The sequence below is a fragment of the Balaenoptera borealis genome, assembly GCF_965194805.1.
Source record: "Balaenoptera borealis genome assembly, contig: HAP1_SCAFFOLD_943, whole genome shotgun sequence".
NCBI lineage: Eukaryota > Metazoa > Chordata > Mammalia > Artiodactyla > Balaenopteridae > Balaenoptera > Balaenoptera borealis.
Window position 1 is genome coordinate 41,686 of NW_028123263.1, and position 15,988 is coordinate 57,673.

General features: G+C 43.2%; 1 protein-coding gene and 1 pseudogene across 3 annotated transcripts in view; both read left to right on the forward strand.

The window, feature by feature from the left end:
* Positions 1-3,794, forward strand: part of LOC309621731 (leucine-rich repeat-containing protein 37A3-like) — a 45,473-nt gene extending 41,679 nt beyond the window's left edge. The window contains exons 11-13 of one of the 2 annotated variants that reach the window (XM_082409075.1): positions 1,808-1,857; positions 3,378-3,530; positions 3,633-3,794. In XM_082409075.1, the coding sequence (XP_082265201.1) occupies positions 1,808-1,857; positions 3,378-3,530; positions 3,633-3,735 (306 nt within the window). In that variant the 3' untranslated portion in view covers positions 3,736-3,794. Of the gene's footprint in view, positions 1-1,807; positions 1,858-3,241; positions 3,531-3,632 lie in introns of those variants that run through there. The other variant, XM_082409076.1, reaches the window with a different exon arrangement.
* Positions 3,795-4,804: 1,010 nt separating this feature from the next.
* LOC309621737 (RAD52 motif-containing protein 1-like) lies at positions 4,805-15,911 on the forward strand (annotated as a pseudogene). Its single transcript has 7 exons — positions 4,805-4,923; positions 5,304-5,483; positions 8,657-8,779; positions 9,153-9,326; positions 10,288-10,386; positions 13,556-13,644; positions 15,100-15,911. The product of its transcript is annotated as an RAD52 motif-containing protein 1-like (transcript).
* Positions 15,912-15,988: the final 77 nt, after the last annotated feature.

Sequence of the window (15,988 nt, forward strand, 5' to 3'; positions counted from 1 at the left end):
CCATCTTGTCTGTGACACCAGCTTAGCACTGATTCATGCCAAGCGTAAGATGAAGAGTTTTCCATATATTGTCTGATTTAATGCCCACAGTTCTGTGAGGATGATATTACTATCCCTCCTTCATAGATGAAGGAGATCAATGTAAGGCCCCAGTGGCCAAACCAAAAGCAGAAGCCAGTTTTACCCGACTGCAAAGCTTGTGCTCCCTACTCCACTCTTTTGTCTTGTCTCCTTAGAGACAAAAACACTGGAAAGATTCGAAACACTGAAATTCAATGAAAACCAGTATTTCTTTACTATAAAGAGTTTTTTGTTTGTTTGTTTGTTTGGGGGTGGCGGGGTTTGGCCATGCTGTGCAGCTTGCGGGATCTTAGTTCCCTGACCAGGGATTGAACCTCGGGCCACAGCAGTGAAAGCGCCAAGCCCTAACCACTGGACCCCCAGGGAACTCCCAAGAGTTTTATAAGTCAACAAGAAGAAGACAAACAGTCCAGGGGAAAAGGGGGCAAGGGCTGTGCAGAGTAGGAGGTGTGTTGACAGTCTGCCACCATATCTGCCTGTCCTCTCCTCATGGCTCATGTGGGGTGGCTTTTGTTAGCCAGGCCTTTGTCACCTCATGACGTAAAAGTAATCTCTAATATCTTCTTCAAGTACTTTTGTAATCTGTCTAGAATTTGTTGTATTTGTTTTTTAGTGTGGTTGAGGCAGGGGATCTAACTTCCCCCCCCCCTACATGAAGATCTAATTGTTTTCAAATCTTTCACTGAATGGTTTATTCTTTCTTCCCTGGTCTCATATACTATCTTCATCTGGACTCTATTCTGTGATCCAGTTATCTTGTCCTGTACCAGTACCAATATCACACTGCTTAATTCCAGTTGCTCTATAACATATTTTATATCTGGTAGGGCAAGGTCCTACTCTTTGACCTTGTTTTTCATACATTTCATAACTATTCTTACACATATTCTCTACCAAATGTCAGCTGGCCAGGTTTTATTTAAAAATTATTTTGGATATAAATGGATTGCATTGAATTTGTAGGTTAATTAGATGAGAATTGACCTCTTTACAACATTCTAGGAGGATGGTATCTCATGCCATGTAGTGCTTCTTCTTAATGTCCTTCAGAAAAGTTTTAATATTTTCATCACTTAGGTCTTACAAATTTTTGGTTAAGTTTATTCCTAGGTACTTTGTGCATTTTTATTGATATAGTACACGGGATGTTTCTTCTGTTTTTTAGTGATTATTTGTGTTATATGGGAAAGCTATTGAGGCTTATATGTTGATCTCTTGATTTTGTATGTAGCCATCTTACTCATGTTACTTCCAATAAAATTTCGGTTGATTCCTTTGGTCTTTTTAGGTCCCTCATTTCATATGCAAATGTGTTTGTCTCTTCCTTTCCAAGACTTCGTTTTTCTTTTCGTACCGATTAAGACCTCCTCCACATTGATCGATAGTAGCAGTAATGATGGGCATCCTACTCTTGTTGTTGACTCTAAAACAAGGCTTAGGTTTCGGCTAGATACTTTTATTTTCTTTTCCTACTTCTAAGAGTTTTTATTAGGAACGATCTGTTGAACGTTATCTAAAACAGTCAATAAAATATATCGCCAGGTGCATGCAAGACCCTAAGTTAGGTACTGTGGAAGAGGCAAAGGATTATTAAACAGGGTAGAATTCCTTTCCTTAAAAAAGTTATCATTTCACTGGGTAGATAAGACTTAAAGTAAAAGGGAATGAATAAGGATTTGGAAATAGTTGTAATGGATAATCATGATCATGTTTTCTTTCAAAACAGATTTATTCTCATCGAATTGCAAAAGGGGAAGATAAGAAAAGAAGCAGAAGGTAAATATTGGTCTTTTAAAGGAGAATTTTACAACTAGAGGAGAACTTAGAACTCACCTATTTCAATTTCCTCACCAAAGGCAGGAAGAATGTTTAATTACCCTAATGGTTTACCCTAATTTATTTATCAGCAGAATTAGCTCCCCAGCCCAAGCTGAGTTAGAACAGGACTGGCACAGATTCATCTGCTTTCACTAGTCCTTTAAGGAAAGAGGGTGGACGGGGAGAGGTTTTGGTTGCACTTGTTCCTGCTGGCCTGGTGCCTGGTTCCTAGGCATCAGGCCAGGCCAGAGGCCTTCTAGGAGGCTCTGGGGTAGGGAGGGCCACATGGTTGGGGATTTAGGGGCTGGCCTCACTCAAAGCTGACGAAAGGTAGCACATATGAGTCCCTTCTGTAAAGTGGCAAGAAAACTTCCCTTCTCACCCTACTGTTATTCAGGCCCCTACTCTCTATTCCCTTTATCCAAACCTCATAGAACTTTAACCGGGAGAAACTTTAGACAGTAGTTTGTCTCTTCCTTTTATAATAAGGAAATGGAGAAAGAGAAAGGGAAAGTATCTTGCCCCATGGTCACACTGCTAGTGATTATCAAAAAGAAGAGGGTCCCTTTCCACTGAGGACTTCTCTACTGATCACACTGTGCTTGGGCTGTGAGCTCCGTTTTATGTCACAATTCAGTATACACATACTATATGGGCATAAGTAGTTTCTGAAACTAACTTATTGTGCACTCTGATTTTTTTCTATTCTATTTGTATTCAAAAAGAGTATTTCGTGTTTCCCTGCTGGTCATGGCCTTGAAACTGATTGCGCAATTCACTGACACCTCAGTGACAGCCTGCAGTATGAAAGTCAGAGAGCTATAGATAACTTTGCTAGTTGGGTTCAGGTGTTTACTTGGTGTGATTCAACTTATAGGATAGGATAGAGCAGCCAGGAAAATAAAAGCACCTTCTCCCCACAGCCACACCCCCAGCAAATGCTGCATGTGCGACTAAGTCCGAAGCGGACTGGTGTGAAGCGCATCTAGAGAGTAACGTGTTTCTGCCCAGCGCCGCCCTGCAGTGTTTTCACTGCACGAGGGCACTTGGCCAAGGGCCAAGAAAGGTGAACGGGGCTGAAAATCCTGCCTATACTCCATGCTAAGCCACATGCAAAGGTCTCCCCAGAGACACGGGGCGGGGGCCATTTTGGACAGACACAGAGAACTTCTGGAAGGCCAGCGTGCATGGAATGATTTTCAAGATCCCGGGTCTGTGGTGATTTTGCTCATTGTGCTTATGGACTGAGGTACCCATTTAGTCCTAATAAGACCAGAGATAACACATTGTGAGAGAGATGAAAAATGACATGTAACACTAACAGTGTGTGTTTTCCTCCAAGGGGCTTTTTTCGATTCCTGCTGCGTAAGAGAAGCTCAGGGGAAAGTGAGAGTCAGGTAAATTTGAAGGGGATATAGTACTGTGGCCAGAGAAAGCAGGGGAGATGCTGAATTAATATTTCCCTTTCTGTGTTCCAGGAGGGCTTTTTCGGGAGAAGGCGGCCACTTTGGCTTAGGGATATGTACAGGCCTCTCAACGCCACACGCAAGGAAAACATGGCACAAAAGCTACACGACAGGGAGTCTTCTGATGAGGATGAGATGTACTTCTATAAGGATGTACCATAAATGGTAGGGGACAATTTAAAATTCTCATCTAAAATGAGGAAATAATGAAAACTATCATTGTTCCTTTCAAAAGTAAAAGCCTTGGCATTATTCTTCTTACCCCAGGGAAGTCATCAAAGCCCCAGCAGAGAAGCTTCTGGCTGCATATTGGGTTGATGAAGAGGCGGGTGAGGAAAGTGAGACCGCACACGAGACAGCCACAGAGTGAGCCCTGTTCTGCCTCAAGCCACCTGCAAATTTTGTTTCTTAATATCGGCTTCTCAGCATTGTTTGTAAAATACTTCTTTTTCTTATATTAAACTATAAATTCATAACCAAGTCTAACCATGTGCTAAGGAATTAAAATGTAAATAGTTGAATATTTATATACCAATAACAGGGGCCTGCAAGAAGAAGCAGAGCTGAAACTAGAATCCCTCATGGTAGCCAGTACTTCCACAAGAGGAAACGTGGGCAAAGGAGGATGAGTAGAAGGATGAAGAGGGGCTTCCCTCCCTTGTTTCCCCAGTATCATCAGTCCCTGGGAACTGGAAAACATACCATCCTCAAGGGGCATAGATGAGTAAATCAAATAGCAATTTATTCTGGTGCTCTCTCTCCTGGTTCATCAAGTACCAGTTATTTACAACATGCTCGACCTCCTGCCCATAGAGGACCATCTACTTCTGGCCCCTCTCGTACGGTCATTGGGGTTGCCAGAATATTTGGATCACTGGGCCTCCCTCCACTGTGGAGCCAAGGCCTGACTTTTCTCCCAACTTCTCAAACTCATGTACAGCTGTGTACCCTGTGTACCAAGGTAGGGGGTTCTCCACCATTTCAAGCTGGTGGAAAATTCCCATTGGGTTGTTTTTTTTCTTTAAAAGAAAATCCCAACCGTTGGATAACTAGCAGGGAGGTGCCAGAAAGACAGGGGAAAGAAGAATGTGTGAGAGCAGCCATTGCCCAAGACGGCCCTCCTCAGGCCCTGGCCTCTCCTGCCCCCACTGCGGGTCAGCTGTGTGCTGCTCGCCTCCCTCCAGCTCAGCCCAGCACCAAACCTACCCACCTCCTGCCTCCCCCAGCACAGGCCCAGGGCTGCATGATTCCACGTGATTATATAGTGACAGTGCCACCTGTGGAAGGGGACCTAGAGGCAGAGACAAGCCCGGAGTGGGAGGGGTGAGGGAGAGGTCCGAGCACCGCCCTCGTCCCACTCCCAACAAACTGGCTCCCCCCCCTCAGGTTTCCGTTATAAACAGGGCGTGCGCAGGCGCGCGTGCGCAGGCGCCCCGAGCCGCGCACGCGCGGTAAAGGTAGGATGGTGGCGTTGGTACCTTTTGTGGTTCCCATCGTGGGTGACAAAACCTTGCTGGTGTGGGAGCTGAGCTCTGGACCCACGGCCGAGGCCTTGCAAGTGAGCCGAGCCGGGGCAGAGGGAGGGGTGGAGGAAGCCACCTCGTGCCTCAGTAACTGGGCGCCCCGGGGTACTGCTTCAGCACCTCATCTGCCTGTGGTCTCTGCTGAGAGGAATCTTAGTTCTAGAGCCGACCTGAGTAGTCAGCTCGCCCCCACAGATTTTTGAGAGATAGTTCCCAACAGCCGGCATTGCCTCCTAATGCTTCTCGAAGCTTAGGATTTCAGAGGGGAACCTGTTGCTGAAATGAGAAGTGTTTGGAGTTGCAGGATCACCACAGTTGCCTGCGGCGAAGGGCTGGGGGAATAGAAAGGAACGGGCGGTTTGGCTTCCTGGGCGTGAAATTTCCTGCACTTACTTAGCATGGGCCCACCCTACAGCATTCTCTGTTCACAGTCTTCTCCCAGTTTGGCCTTCTGTATTCGGTCCGAGTCTTCCCAAACGCAGCAGTGGCCGGTCCTGTGTTCTATGCCATCATCGAGGTTTATTCAGCAAGGGATGCCCACAGAGCCCAAAAGGCATGCGACCAGAAGCAGCTTTTTCAGACATCTCCAGTGAAGGTGGGTCCAAATGTGGAATTCCTCGCTCTACTGGGATGAAGTGCTGAATTTAAAACTAATAGGCCATCGGGAATTCCCTGGCGGTCCAGTGGTTAGGACTTTCACTGCTGAGGGCCCGGGTTCAATCCCTGGTCCGGGAACTAAGATCCCAAGGGGGGGAAAAAAAAATAAAAGGCCAATGTTTGTACAGCACTGTGGTGTACAGAATGCTCTCAGATGCACTGCTCCACTGATCCCCCAGTTCCCCAGTTCTTTCTTTCTTTTTTTTAGATGAAGAAACTCGAACTCAGGATGGTTAAGTGACTTACTTAAGGTTTATGACAGTAAATGTGGAAACTAGAGGCCAAACCCAAACTGAACTGATGTTAAAGCCCATGTCATTTTATGCTGCCCCTTAATTTAAGAAATCTTCACAAGAGTCTTCCTTATAGTTACTTTTATGTGGATTTTAGATGTGTGAGGTTGACAAATTGTTTTTTAAGTTAATTAATTAATTAATTAATTAATTAATTTTTGGCTGCGTTGGGTCTTGTTGCTGCGCGCCGGCTTTGTCTAGTTGCGGCGAGCGGGGGTTGCTCTTCGTTGCGGTGCCTGGGCTTCTCATCGCGATGGCTTCTCTTGTTGCGGAGCACGGGTTCTAGGCACGCGGGCTTCAGTAGTTGTGGCTCACGGGCTCTAGAGCACAGGCTCAGTAGTTGTGGCACACGGGCTTAGTTGCTCTGCGGCATGTGGGATCTTCCTGGACCAGGGATCGAACCCGTGTCCCCTGCATTGGCAGGCGGACTCTTAACCACTGTCCCACCAGGGAAGTCCCGAGCTTGACAAACTTTTGTCAGATGTAACATAAAGGAGGCTTCATCATCATCATCACTCTCAAATTGCCTATTCAGAACTCCCTTCAGCTTCCAGAAGATGGTTAAAATATTCTTTAATGCATTGTAGAAACCTTATTCCATATTAACATGCCATCCAATTTTACTTCCCCAGAATTAACATTTCATTATGTGCCTCCATTCAGCCACCATTCCTTTTTCAAGGACCTTTTCAATGCCTCTGAATAAGTGAGTGAGGCTTCGATTTCCCAGACCTTTCACTTTATAATTGTGTGTCTTCTCTGATTGGCTTCTTGCTCTGGCTACTTCCTACTGACCTTGCTGCCTATTCTCACCCCTATTTCTTTACTCACTGATTTCACCTTTATTGAATCTGAGAACTCTCCTCAGATGTGACTCCAGGTACACTACCTCCCACTTCTGTACCCTGTTTAACACCCTCTTCAATCCCGGCTGTACTCCCTGGGATTGAAATGATTTCGTGTCAGACATTCTTTAATTTGCGGACCCTGCGACCATTTCACATAACCCCTCAGATATTACGGATGGTCCTGGAAAGATTATGAAACAGTTACTTGGTATCAGTTGTGAGTAATGAGTTCTTTTCTTATATTGGACATTAAGACCATTCCATAAGCTTAGGTTCTGAGATTGTCACAGCATAAAGCCCGTCACTGATAGAGTAATGAGGAAAATGTTCTACAAGTCACTATAGAGTTGAGAGGAAAGGGCATTCGTATTCGATTTCTTTATTTAATGCAGAGCCTTAGTTTACTACCCACACCCCCGAAATTGTTACCTACTTTAATTATGCGTTCTCTTTAAATTTTATTTATTTGGTTGCACCGGGTCTTAGTTGCAGCAGGCGGGCTCCTTAGTTGCGGCTCAAGGGCTCCCCAGTTGCGGCACGTGGGCTCCCCAGTTGCAGCAGGCAGGCTCCTTTAGTTGTGACTCGCAGGCTCCTTAACTGTGGCGTGCAAACTCTTAGTTGCAGCATGCACGTGAGACCTAGTTCCCTGACCAGGGATCGAACCCGGGCCCCCTGCATTGGGAGCACGGAGTCTTAACCACTGCACCAGCAGGGAAGTTCCAATTATGTCTTCTTTTATTCATTAGCAGGTATATATACTTCTTATCTTTTTTCCCCTGTATTTTTTATAAATACAGACAAGAGAATAACATCTTCAAATAAAATGAAGGAAAGGCCTAATGTATCTGAGTTTTTCTCAGTAGCACGAAGGGAAATGTTTGCCAGCAAGAACTGTGGCAAGGTTATCCCAGATGTCAACTGTCTCTACTACCCAGGGGCTCAGAGCCCTTCTGAAGCTTCCTAATTGTCCAGGACAGCTCCATTATGACTCACCATACAGGGCCTAGCCTCCCTGTTGTAAACGTTGCGACACTCAGCATTTAAAAATTAGTCTCCATTTCTCCTTCCCAGCAGGCAGCTTCAGTTGGAGAAAGTAATTTCATTTTCTTATGTACTCATTCATTCACTCAGTCAACAGACCATCCCTCCTCTATTATGTGCCAAGATGTATGCTTGTTTCTGGTAACAAGGAAAGAATAATATATGGTTCCTTCAAGCACTTAAGGAGCTCATAAACTAGTGACAGAGGAAGATGCACAAACACATCAATAAAGAATTAACAATGCTTTGACTTTATTTGTATTATTTGAATGTTTATGACTATATTTACATACTGCACCCTGTTCAAAATGGAAATAGACATTTAAGAAAGAACTAGTGATGTAAAAACTCCACAGTAATATGTAAGTTATTTAGAGAGTTAAGACTGGAAATATTTGCACTCTCAAAGAAGCTTGTTAATGCAGATGAACCTCTAATTCTTTTGGTTGCTTTATTTACATTCATCGAGGTATACGTATTCCCTCTTCTAACAGGGGTTAGTAACTTGGGGAGGGGGTGCTACAGATTAAGGTCCTAATTCAGTGGCAGGTCCATCTTATCTCCTCTTCAGGTCATATTCTCAAGCAGGAGCTACAGGATGAGACGACTAAAACAGTTCACTTCCTTTGCTTACCCCCAGCCCCATAACAGGCTTCTGCTGGGCTTCCTTGCTTGCTTTCATCATCACTTTCACCACCAGAGGTCAGGGAACCTTCCGGTTAATCAGGGGCCCTGGAAATGATGCAGAAAAGTACTGACTTAAAAATAATAAATAACATTTATTTAGGGCTCACTGTGAGTTCATTGCTTAAAATGTCCTACTTAATCTTCGCAACCACTCCATGAAATTGGTATTGATAAATCTCAGGTATATCCAAAATAAGTCTCTATGTAGGGTTGTGATATTTTTAGGTCTTTTATGTCTTCAGGTTCGTCTCGGCAGCAGACATAAGGCGGTTCAAGATACTACGCTTGCCCCAAACAGCTCCAGATGCCAAGAATTGGCAAATTACTACTTTGGTTTCAATGGGTGGTCAAAAAGCATCATCAAGGTAAACTCTAGATTTTCTTTGACTAACCAGACTCCTTTCAACATTGAACTCCTAGACTTTAGAGAGAAGAATGGAACAGGGCTATGGGGAGGAGATGTGGGAGGCTTCCACACGGAAGTATCTGAGCATTGGCCTGCCACCTAGAATTAGTGATAATCTCAATGACTTGGATGGTGGTGTCCATAATTTTCTCCAGTATTTGTATGGTATATAATAAAAAAGAGTTGTCCATATCTAGTCATTCATTTGCAAGTCTCACTTGATTTTGAGGCTATAGCATACCTCAACTATTACCTGGGATTGCTGGAGTTTAGTTTTAATTTCTAACAACAGAATATTTGGAAGTCTAGCCTTTCATTCAAAATCCTAACAGCTTCAGGATCTTTCTAACCTTGAAGAAAGGGAAAATGAAGATATTGTGACACCACTTCAGAAGCAATAGCCTGAAGTTCTTCTGTGCTTCAGAGGTGGTGTTGCCCTCCCACGAGTGCAGGAGTCCTGGAGTTGGCATGGCTGAGGAAGGAACCTTTGGATAAGTTGGAGGAAGGTCTGTTTTCCAGTATGTGTGTGTGTGGGGAGGTGAGGGAGTGGGATTGCTCTTTTTTCCTTTCTTTCTGAAACTCAACTTTTCAGATACATCATCACCTTTTCTAAGCAACTAAAGCCCTGGGCAGAATTTTTCTGCCTGACAATATAGGTTTTTATCTTAGGCGATACCTGACAGCACCTTAAACTTTAGAATTTTAGAACTGACTGCCTGCCAAGAAGCTTAGGAGGAGGGAAAATTAGTTAGTTTTTGTTTTTGGTTAATAATTTGTTTTGTGCTAAAATAGTCCTTCAAATACAGATGTCTTCTGGCCTTCAGTTATCCCAACAAAATCATTGTCTAAAGATTGAAATAAACTCTTGTGTAAATGTTCAGTCCTTTGCCTCCTATAGAAGGGCCTGAGCGGAAAAAGTAAATGTAGATCCCTAGAAAGGGGATTCCGATTGGTACTGAGTTTTTTCCTACAATCCATGGCACTTGGGCTTAGGGTTTTAAGTCAGAGGCAGGGCTGTTAGCGAATGGAGTAGAGGAGGCTCCACCATCCACCTGAGTGGGTGATGGTTGAGGAGAGGCCAGATCATCTGCACTACCACCAAATCTATCTCCCTGTATGAATCCAGCCCTTTACGCACAGGAGAGCAGGGTCTGTAGCAGTGTAGCCTCAGCTTGTCCATTTGAAATCTGTGAGTCATATGAGATTTGTGCCACGTCCTTGGTTTGCATTTCCCGTCTAGTTAGTATTTTAGGAACTTCCAGAATAGATCTGAGCAGTGAAACTGTGCCATGCCAGGGTATACCTACAACAGAGACATTCAGCTGTACCCCAGTGTTGTGCCTGCCCTTAATCACTAAGGTAGTGAGCTAAGAATCACAGATGCTTTTTTAGTTTTAAACATATAACCTAGAAATCAGTTATTCAGATGATAGGCATTTTAAATTCATCTGTTTTGGTTGGATTTAGGGTCATTATCATTCCTTATGAAAAGGAAGGTAACCCAGAAGCTTGCTATTCAGAAGACTATGACAGATGCATTCCAGAAACTGCTGATTGTGGTTTTAGGTAAGACCTTTTTGACTGTTCTTGAAGTGCTTCAGTTTCAGTGAGCAAAGAAACTTATCTGAAAAGTTAATTGGATGAAAGTAATGGTTATCTAAAACATTACATATTCTTTCATTCACCAGATGCTTTCACAGCAGCAGTCTTAAATTTGTTCTTTGTGGCATTTATGAGAAAAACGACAGCAACTATTATTGTCCCCAGTGTTGAGATGTAGAATGACTTGCCTCAGTTCATACAGAAAGTGTTTGGTCCCGTTCTTCCTCAATTGCTTGCTTTTCATACAGAATAGTGCAGTTATAAGCCTTGGACACCTGTGTTTGAGTCCTAACTTTGTCTCTTAGATTTTGTTGTTGTTGTTGTTGTTGTTGCAATTTTAGGTTTTTCTAGCCAGAGACATTTGAAGGTATTTAATATCTCTAAGCTGCAATTTCTTTATCTGCAAATAGGGTTAGTAATTCAGCTTATCACCTAATGGGGGATATTGTAAGAGTAAATGAGATGATGAATGTAAAAAGCTTAGAACTATGCCTGAAACATAGTAAGCAGACAAAATATATTGACTATTATTATTATCGTTGTTGTTTTCTTGTTGAAGAGTTTATTAGATTATGTTTTTGGAATCAATTTAATTTCAGTTTTCATTTCTGATATATTGGGTGAATATGATTCTTTTTTTTTTTTTTTTTTTTAGGCATCAATTTTATACACATCAGTGTATACATGTCAATCCCAATCGCCCAATTCAGCACACCACCATCCCCACCCCACCGCAGTTTTCCCCCCTTGGTGTCCATATGTCCATTCTCTACATCTGTGTCTCAACTTCTGCCCTGCAAACTGGCTCATCTGTACCATTTTTCTAGGTTCCACATACATGCATTAATATACGATATTTGTTTTTCTCCTTCTGACTTACTTCACTCTGTATGACAGTCTCTAGATCCATCCACGTCTCAACAAATGACTCAATTTCGTTCCTTTTTATGGCTGAGTAATATTCCATTGTATATATGTACCACAGCTTCTTTATCCGTTCGTCTGTTGATGGGCATTTAGGTTGCTTCCATGACCTGGCTATTGTAAATAGTGCTGCAATGAACATTCGGGTGCATGTGTCTTTTTGAATTACGGTTTTCTCTGGGTATATGCCCAGTAGTGGGATTGCTGGGTCATATGGTAATTCTATTTTTAGTTTTTTAAGGAACCTCCATATTGTTCTCCATAGTGGCTGTATCAATTTACATTCCCACCAACAGTGCAAGAGGGTTCCCTTTTCTCCACACCCTCTCCAGCATTTGTTGTTTGTAGATTTTCTGATGATGCCCATTCTAACAGGAGTGAGGTGATACCTCATTGTAGTTTTGATTTGCATTTCTCTAATAATTAGTGATGTTGAGCATCTTTTCATGTGCTTCGTGGCCGTCTGTATGTCTTCTTTGGAGAAATGTCTGTTTAGGTCTTCTGCCCAGTTTTGGATTGGGGTGTTTGTTTCTTTAATATTGAGCTGAATGAGCTGTTTATATATTTTGGAGATTAATCCTTTGTCCGTTGATTCATTTGCAAATATTTTCTCCCATTCTGAGGGTTGTCTTTTCGTCTTGTTTATGGTTTCCTTTGCTGTGCAAAAGCTTTGAAGTTTCATTAGGTCCCACTTGTTTATTTTTGTTTTTATTTCCATTACTCTAGGAGGCGGATCAAAAAAGATCTTGCTGTGATTTATGTCAAAGAGTGTTCTTCCTATGTTTTCCTCTAAGAGTTTTATAGTGTCCAGTCTTATATTTAGGTCTCTAATCCATTTTGAGTTTATTTTTGTGTTTGGTGTTAGGGAGTATTCTAATTTCATTCTTTTACATGTAGCTGTCCAGTTTTCCCAGCACCACTTATTGAAGAGACTGTCTTTTCTCCATTGTATATCTTTGCCTCCTTTGTCATAGATTAGTTGACCATAGGTGCGTGGATTAATCTCTGGGCTTTCTATCTTGTTCCATTGATCTATGTTTCTGTTTTTGTGCCAGTACCATATTGTCTTGATTACTGTAGCTTTGTAGTATAGTCTGAAGTCAGGGAGTCTGATTCCTCCAGCTCCATTTTTTTCCCTCAAGACTGCTTTGGCTATTCGGGGTCTTTTGTGTCTCCATGCAGATTTTAAGATTTTTTGTTCTAGTTCTGTAAAAAATTCTTATATAATAATCGGCTACGTTTTTGTGAGCCTTGAAAGTGGTCATGCTACTGAATAGCGTTGATTGTGTTCCCTATCGAGTTATACAGCGGTGAGAATGTGACAGGCTGTGCCCAAAGGAAACTCTATGATTAGTAGATTCCCGGAACAGAATTGCTCCCCTGCTTCACAGCCCTGCAGGCGTAGAGACTGAGAAACCCTAGCTAAGTTGTCAGAGACCTTATTTGCTTGTAAGAGTTGACCCTGGATTGGTCTTGGCCTTCCAGGCTGGGCAGTCCTTCCAGTGAAGTTTGACTTCCCTGGTCATCAGGCAGAATCTCCATCAGCTGTCAACTCTGGGTAACAACCTTTAAGAACCAAACTAAATGTCTGGGTTGTTTGTCCCTAATATGCAAAGGTATTCCTTATATGTACTCAAAACTCCTTGGACCAAAAAGCCTGGTGGCTCTAGCTTGCCTTGAGGAAAGCTGTATTGTCCAAAAGGCACATGGGCCAGTTTCTGCCAGTAGAGTGTTCAAATGCTCTCTCTGTCTGTCTGTGTCTCCAAAGCTTTGTTCATTGTATCTGGTAGAATTTTGGTCCCAAGGAGTAGGCACTTGCCTTGCTTCTAATATGAAGTATCTATTATAGTCCAGTGGTATCTATCCCAGGTTTGAACTCACTTTGACCCCCACCTAATGCCTTCCTATTTACTTGTATTGTGATTGAACATTTTTGTTTCCACAGCTTTTCATTCCTTTGTCATTATTCCTTAGTTCTTATTTCTAAGATCAGAAAGGTTTTTGAACCAAAGTTGACACTTCTTATATATTTTTTCACAAATAATTATGATAAAAACTGAAGTGTCAGATGAGGGAACTTCTAGGAAAATGCTCTTATTTTCTGCTTTTAGAAATCAAAAGAATGTCTAATTATCGGGTGCTACCATTGTATACAGGAAGTTTTAGAACAAGAAAACTTCTGAATTGATCCTTGTTAACTTTATTTCAGAAGGTGGTAAAATAGCTGTGGCATATAGACCCTGTGACGAGGTCACAGATGATGCTAGAACCGAAGAGGAACTACAGGGTTTAATTCAAGTATGTGGAGATAAAAACTCAAGGGGTACACAGCCAGTGTAGCCGTAATTCAAAACAACCAGCAGGATTTGGAAGACTTTGGCATGTCTACTCAGCTCTGTCATCCTTCGGAAAATGTGAAACTCTGAAACTGCTTTTGAGGCAGGGAATTTCTAGGACTTCTCCAAGTCCCGAGCCTTGTCTCTGGCCCCTTATTTGAAGTTTGGAGAGCAGGATTGAGGGCCATCAGTGTACGTCTACAGTTGTGGACACAGGAGAAGACACAGGCCTTTTAGAACTCCCCTCAAATAGAATTGCAGGGATTTGGGAACAAAGTAACTATGGCCTTAAGTGTGATTATGCTACAGTGTTTAAAAACTATTCATGCCTTTCAAGTAAGGTATATTACCCAGATCTCAGCATCTCATATATATCTTGTGTTAAATGTTTTGCAGAAGAACCTTTCTGTAAATCAATTATATGGATGCCTCGAATTAGGGATTAAGTTGTCAATGTAATTGCTAAAAGAAAACATTAATGTACTGCATATAGGATTTTTATTAAAAAGGAGCAAAAAATGTGTTTCATGTCATTGAGAGCTTAATTTGGGGCTAGATTTCTGATTACTTAACTCACCCCAATGTTGCAAAGTTTGTTTTGAAGGGAAGAAAGTAGAGAAAGAAAAGGTGGTTATGTTCTGAAAAATGTAAAAATTTTGAAAGTTTTTCCTGTACAAAATAATTAATTTAATTCAATTTAAATCAGTCAAGGAAACTTCAAACATATCCATGTTTGGGCTTTAAGAAGTCTAACTTCCTGTGAAATGTGAGAGGAAAGGATTCCGTATTGATACTAAAGATTTCGGAAACCTGATTATAACCACAGATCCATTCCTAAATGAGGCCAATCTTGGAATCAGTTCCATTTAGAAACCATTATGTGCTAGGCACTGGAAATAAGATGAAGCTCCTTCTGTCTTGGGGTTTAGGTGTTAAAGGTGTACCAGACAATTAAAAAGGACTAAAATTAAATAGATTATGAAAAGGACTGTGAAGAAAGTAAACTGGGTGCTAGTTAGAGTATTTCAAGAAAATTACTTAACATGCTGACTTTAACATTCTAAGTGTCTTCTCCGCGTGTGCACACAGGGTAGACCTCTGAAAAGTGACACTGTAGTTTTTTCTAGATTAATGGCTCTGTTGAGACAAGGTGGGATGGGGGAAGTTTTCCCATGCTAATGTAAAGGGCCGTTCACTTGGTTTTAGACTCTCTTTCCCAGAATGAATTGCTCACCTGCCCCAAAGCCCTCCTACAGAAGTTCTGGAGTCATCACTGATTCAGTGGTAACGGCTAATAATAGAGTGGTGAATTAATAATGAGACGTGAATACTGAGAGTTTGGAGGAAATGGCAACATTTTAGAATAACTGTAAGGTGTGTTCCCCTCCCGCCACCCTAACTGGTGCTCATTTTGCAGGTCAGCTACTTTTCTTGTCAGCCGTGTGGCCAAAGGGGGGAAGAATGCCTCTCAGACTTGAGCTTTGAGGAGGAAGGGTTCACATTGCCAGAACTGGACTAGCACTTTTGAATTTCCCAGAATGCCAGGTCCTGTGGTTTCCTTGGGAAGCTCTGCATCCTTCCCAACCCCCCGCCACCCCTGGGCCGCTGGAGTTTGGGGCCACTCGGGTCTGCAGCCCAAATCCCGCCTCCTTGTTTGGGGCCAGGGAGGGCAGGGAGGGCTTGGGAAGAGGGCCCGGCAGGAGGTAATTGTCGCTTTTGCAAGGGGAAGAATGGCTTGCGCCCTGGGGACTCTGGGAAAAAGGCCCACTCTGGTGGCGCGCATTGGATCTCCGCACGAACCTAATAATGGTGGTGGCGGAACTAAACACATCATAAATAACGGGTGGGACGTTAGGCAGGGGAAGGGCGCGCGGTTGCTGACGTGAGCCCTCGCGTCGGCGCTGGCATAGCAGTTCAGCTCGGACGCAGGATGTGGCTCCAGCTCCTCAGTGGCCTGGGTCACTGCGCCTGGGAGCCGCCGCGTGTTATGTCCCGGCTGCACCTTTGGTTGCCACGGCTCTTCGTCATGTGGCAACAACTGTGGCTAGTAGTCCTGGCAGTTCAGCCTCCGGAGTGGGCCCTGGACCCCGTCCAGGTGACACCCAACCTCGCGCGGCTGACCGAGCCTTGGTCTTCATACGCCTCAGACCCCCCTCCCAAATTGCCCCATGCCCTTACACCCCTGGCAGAAGCTGGGGGCTTTAATTATTTGACGTCCTCATATCCAGTCCAGATGTTGGCATCGCCTCATCAGGAGTTGACTGAGACTGAGGTTCCATACCCGGACACGGATTTGGTTGGAGAGC